Source organism: Chinchilla lanigera, unplaced genomic scaffold, assembly GCF_000276665.1.
Source record: "Chinchilla lanigera isolate Chin_1 unplaced genomic scaffold, ChiLan1.0 scaffold00016, whole genome shotgun sequence".
Taxonomy (NCBI): Eukaryota; Metazoa; Chordata; class Mammalia; order Rodentia; family Chinchillidae; genus Chinchilla; species Chinchilla lanigera.
Window position 1 is genome coordinate 29,700,736 of NW_004955417.1, and position 4,653 is coordinate 29,705,388.

General features: G+C 61.5%; 1 protein-coding gene across 2 annotated transcripts in view; it reads left to right on the top strand.

Annotated features, from left to right (window-relative positions):
- Oxr1 (oxidation resistance 1) overlaps window positions 1–4,653 on the top strand; it is a 269,080-nt gene that overhangs the window by 94,774 nt on the left and 169,653 nt on the right. Inside the window, exon 2 of one of the 2 annotated variants that reach the window (XM_005381956.2) lies at window positions 2,213–2,409. In XM_005381956.2, the coding sequence (XP_005382013.1) occupies window positions 2,213–2,409 (197 nt within the window). Of the gene's footprint in view, window positions 1–2,212; window positions 2,410–4,653 lie in introns of those variants that run through there. The other variant, XM_013512774.1, reaches the window with a different exon arrangement.

Sequence of the window (4,653 nt, forward strand, 5' to 3'; positions counted from 1 at the left end):
GCCTCAGCCTGCCCAGCAGTGGGAAGCCCGCGTGGAGACCGCACGGGTCCCGCGCGTCGCCGCCGCCCCGCCTGGCGTGCTGTGCCTCGCTGTGCGCGCCCGCTGCCGGGCCTCCCGGAGCAGGGATGCCCTGGGGCTGGTTTCCAGCCGGGTTCACTCCCCGTAGCCTCGACGGCCCCAGTGCTCCCGGCCCAGCGCAGCCGTCCAAGCCTGCTGGGTGGGGAGACAGCCGGGTCTGTGGGCTTCACTGTGCCCCGGGCCGCTGAGGCTGCGGCTCCAGATCCGCTGTGTTCATTCTGCGGTCCTCTCCGGGCCTGGATGCTCCCGGGGCGCTCTGCTCTCCGGGCATTGGCTGTTCCATGCCCGCCCGGAACCTGCGCTGTGCGAGAGGGAGTCAGGCAGCATCCAGCCTCTGCGAAACGTGGCTGAGCTGTAACGCAGACCAGTGAAGTGCAAACACCGTGCTCTGCGTCCTGTTTATGCCTGGCTGCTCCGGCTCCGAGTTTTTTTTATGACAACATCCGTGTCACTGCAGGTTGTGGAGGCTCTTCCTTTTCCGGGCTGTATACAACTCCTCCCTTCTCTCAGAGACATCAGGAGTTCTCAGCCCTGCCACGCTGGACATCCTTGAACCCTTCTGTGAAGCGATGGAGATGTGCACCCAGGGTTCCATGGGGTGCACGTGTCCCTGTGCCTCGCCCCACGCGGGGACGCCAGCTGCTCCTCTGCCCAGTGTCCGCCTCCGCGTTGCTCACCCTGCCTGCTGTGAGGGCGCGCAGCTGTCACTTGCACTTCTCACAGTGACCTTGTGAGAGCTGTGAACGCTCCCCGGCTGTCCGTGCAGTGAGCTGCCATCCTGCCTGCTATGTGGCGGCGTGGAGCAGGCGTCTTCCCGCGGCTGACAGCTCAGTGACAGTGAAGGAGGAGGCAGGGAGGCCCCTGCACTGGGTAGGGGAGCTCCTTGGCCACACGGTGGAAATGCCACGTGGGCAGCTGCAGGGCTGTAGCATGCGCATTCCAAGGAAGGAAGACACCTGCTGCCCACAGGGAGTTCAAGGGTCACCAGCAGCACTTAAAAATGTGTGTGGCACACACCTGTGCTTCCACTGCTGGGAAGGCTGAGGCAGGAGGATCGCAGGTTCAAGTCCAGCCCAGGCAGTTTAGTGACTTAGTAAGATCCTTTCTCAAAGTAAAAAAGTAAAAACAGAGCTGGGGATACAGCTCAGTGGAAAGGTCCTGGGTTCAGTCCCAAAGACCACCCACCCACACACACACACACACAAAGATTTAACATCAGCTTCCGGAAGCACCAAGGCCCAGGAGGAAACTGGGATTAGGGTGTAATCATACTAGCTGTGTGGCTGGCATGCTGGACTTAACTCCTTGCACTTCCCAGTGATCTGGATACCCAAGGACACATGCATGGTGTGCAGATGGGTCAGAGGTGGCCCATCCCTGTCAGACTTGGTACTGTCTCTCTGGACAGGAAAGGTGAAGGCGGCCACCCCTGCAGCTGCCTGGGGAAGCCATGTGGATGGAGGGGCGAAGCTGAGAGCACCGTGGCCTCCGCTGAAACCTAATCACTTCACTGCCCTTTTCTGAGTCGCAGTCATTTACATTTAACTGATATCTCCCTGTATTCTTGAAAATACTCCTTTAGAACTGAATACAGAAGTCGAGTGTGTTCCCACGGTCTGATGGGACATTTTAGGTTGCTAGAAAAACACAGCCCTTTCTCAGCTTACATTTTGATACATCTTCTGCACCGTCTGTTTATTCTTTGCTGAATTTTATATCAAATGCTTCATTCATTTTTCTACTGAAGCATTTCCCCCATTAATTTGTAAGGTACATTGCGATGCTGGGATGACTACACCATTATTTTAATGAGACCTTTCTAAATGATTGGGCACCAGAGCATTTTCCAATTGGTTTCCAAAAAATATTTTTCTTTGAAACAGACTCTCGCTGTGCAGCCCAGGCTTGCCCTGAAGTCATGGCAGTCCTCCTGCCTCAGCCTCCCAAGTGCTGGGATTACAGAAGTGTGCTCCCAAAGACTGTTGGAGGCATTCGTGTTAAAACACGGGCGCGAATGCGTATCACTTCTGACTAGACCTGGTTCTGTCTCAAGGCCAGAGCGCACTCTGTTTCCAGAAGGGCTCCAGTCGCAGGCGCGGGTCCGAGTCACGGCCGTGTGTTCTTTCCTGTGCAGGCTGAAGAAGAAGTCACAGTCGGTGGACATGACGGCTCCGGGGTTCGGGCCCTCGGCCGGGGCCGGGAAGGCAGCGACCCAGGCCGGCAAGGCCGCGGCGCCCAAGACCCCCACCATCGAGGAGGAGCAGCAGAACGCGGCCAACACCCGGCAGCCAGCGCCGCGCAGGAGCGGGCTGCAGCGCTTCTACACCATCGGTGAGTGTGCGGCGCGCGTCCACGCGGGCATCGGGTGTGTGCGGGGGCTGGGACTGCTGCGTCCGCAGCTGACACATGCCTGGGCGCCTGAGGCAGGGCTCCGCGTCGCGTGGGGAACGTGCACTGGGCTGCAGGGGGGCCTGGCCTCGCAGCACCCTCCCTGCCGCGGTCCCGGTCCCTCGGGCTCAGTCTGCTCCCGCGCCGTCTGCCGTGACGGTGACACGCTGGAGCTGAGCTGGGGAGAGCAGGAGTCCACGTTGTTCAGGACGCGATCCGTGCGGGCCTCTGCGTCCCTGACCTTGTTGGGCCTCGCGGGTCGGCCGGCTGCGCAGGGGGAGTTCACAGCGGCCCCCACTGCGTTTGTCCCGCGCGCCCAGGACAAACCCGCAGGTTTCGGTGGTGGGTCACGTGAGAAAGGGATGACAGTGGCAGGGAGGGCAGAGAGGAGGAGATCAGCCCCGCAGGGACAGCACGGCGGTGTGGCCTTCCTGTGCCTTCACTTCGGAGGAATTTCATCACATTCTACAGTCTGTCCAGAGGATGGGACAGGCCCGTAATCCCAGCACCTCGGGAGGCTGAGGCAGGAGGACTGCACGTTTAAGCCTGCCCTGGGCAACTTCGTGACTTAGTGAGACCCTGTCTCAGAATAGAAACTAAACAGGGCTGGGGATGTAGCTCAGGGCAAAGGTCCTGTGTTCACACTCCAGGATGGCCAAAAGACTAAAATGAAGTTAAGGCTTGACAGTAGAGACTGTGGCCGAACAGGCTGGCCAGAGTCAGCAAAGCACCACCTTTGGCGCCCGCAGCCCCCTGGCCGGGGCAGGTGCTTGTTCAAAGGCGGCTGAGTGCTTCTCTCAGACATCTTAGCAGCTGGGCCAGAAGTGTGGGCCAGAGACCCAGTTTCCAGGTCCGGTCCACACCACGGCCGCGGGCCTCTGTCCTTCGCTGCCACCCTGGGCTGAGCCGCCCGCCCGGCCCCTGTCGGCCAGCGAGGCCTCAGCCCAGTCACTGCTTGGCACGACTTCCGGCCCACCAGCCTTCCTCTCCCGGCCGGGCTCTCTAGTCTGAGCATGGCCTCGTCACACGTGAGGCCCGCAAGACACGGTGTAGACCGGCATGGTCCCCCTTGGCGTTGCTTCCAGGGCCAGAGTCCAGAGTCCACACTGCGGTTCCCTCGAGCGTTCCTCCTCCCCGTCCACGTGCCTGCGCCTCTGCGGCTTCTCTGACTCCTTAGCTGGCGAGGACGAGGCAGCATTCTGCCTGCATAAAGTAAGGCCTGTGCTGTAACCCCAGTCTCGCTTGGAGACAAGGCAGAGAGAGAGGCCGGCTGGGCCTCGTGCAAGAACGCTCAGGAGAGGGCTGGGGATTTAGCTCAGCGGCAAAAGCGCCTGCCTGGCAAGCGCAAGGTCGTGAGTTTGGTTCCCGGTACCAGAGAAAAACCAAAAAAAAAAAGAACGCTCAGGAGAGAGGTCGGGGTGCTTGGGGCGCGTGGCCCAGTGCCTGACCAGGACAGAAGTGGCCGACAAAGGCCCTGGGGCCCTCGGCTCCCGCTGCCCGAGTGCCCCTGGCACTAACGCAGGGACCGCTCCTTCCAAGGCGGAGACACTGACAGCCACGCTCGGGAAGTTCGTTTCACGGAGCAAGGCCACATCCGCGTCTCCTCATCAAAGCATTGGTAACGAAAAACAAGTCTTAACCTTTCCGGGTGCCGGTGGCTTCGTGCAGGGCCGGGCGCGCCCCGAGCTCTGTCCAGCCCTCTGCGGGGCAGCGCCCACAGCGAGGGGCAGCGGGAGCCTGAGATGCCAGACCAGCGGGAGCCCAGGTCCCTCGGATCGTCCCGGCCGGCCCGCGGGTGTCCAGACTCGCGCGGGGTAACACTTCGCCGCCGTGTCAGGGCCTCTCCCCGGGGAGGAGGGCCACGCGGCCCGCCCGGCCAGGGTCCCTGCCCCCGAAGGGGGCCTCTGGGGCTCAGCCTGCGTCCGCGGGACGGGGGCACGGCAGCCCTGTCGTGGCCAAAGGCAGCGCCGCACCTAAGCGTCGCCGCCAAGTTCAGTTTTCCTTGCGCTTAGATTTAAGCAGCAATTCTAGGACTTAAAGAATTGCCAAGCAGAAACACAAAGAACTAGAAAAACACTGGTAGTCACTGAAGCGTCTCTCCGCGCGGCCGCTGTCTCACCTGCACCTGCGGTGGGGCGACGCCCGCGCCCCGGGGCTGAGCGAGACGCGCGGGTCCCTGCGGCTCGG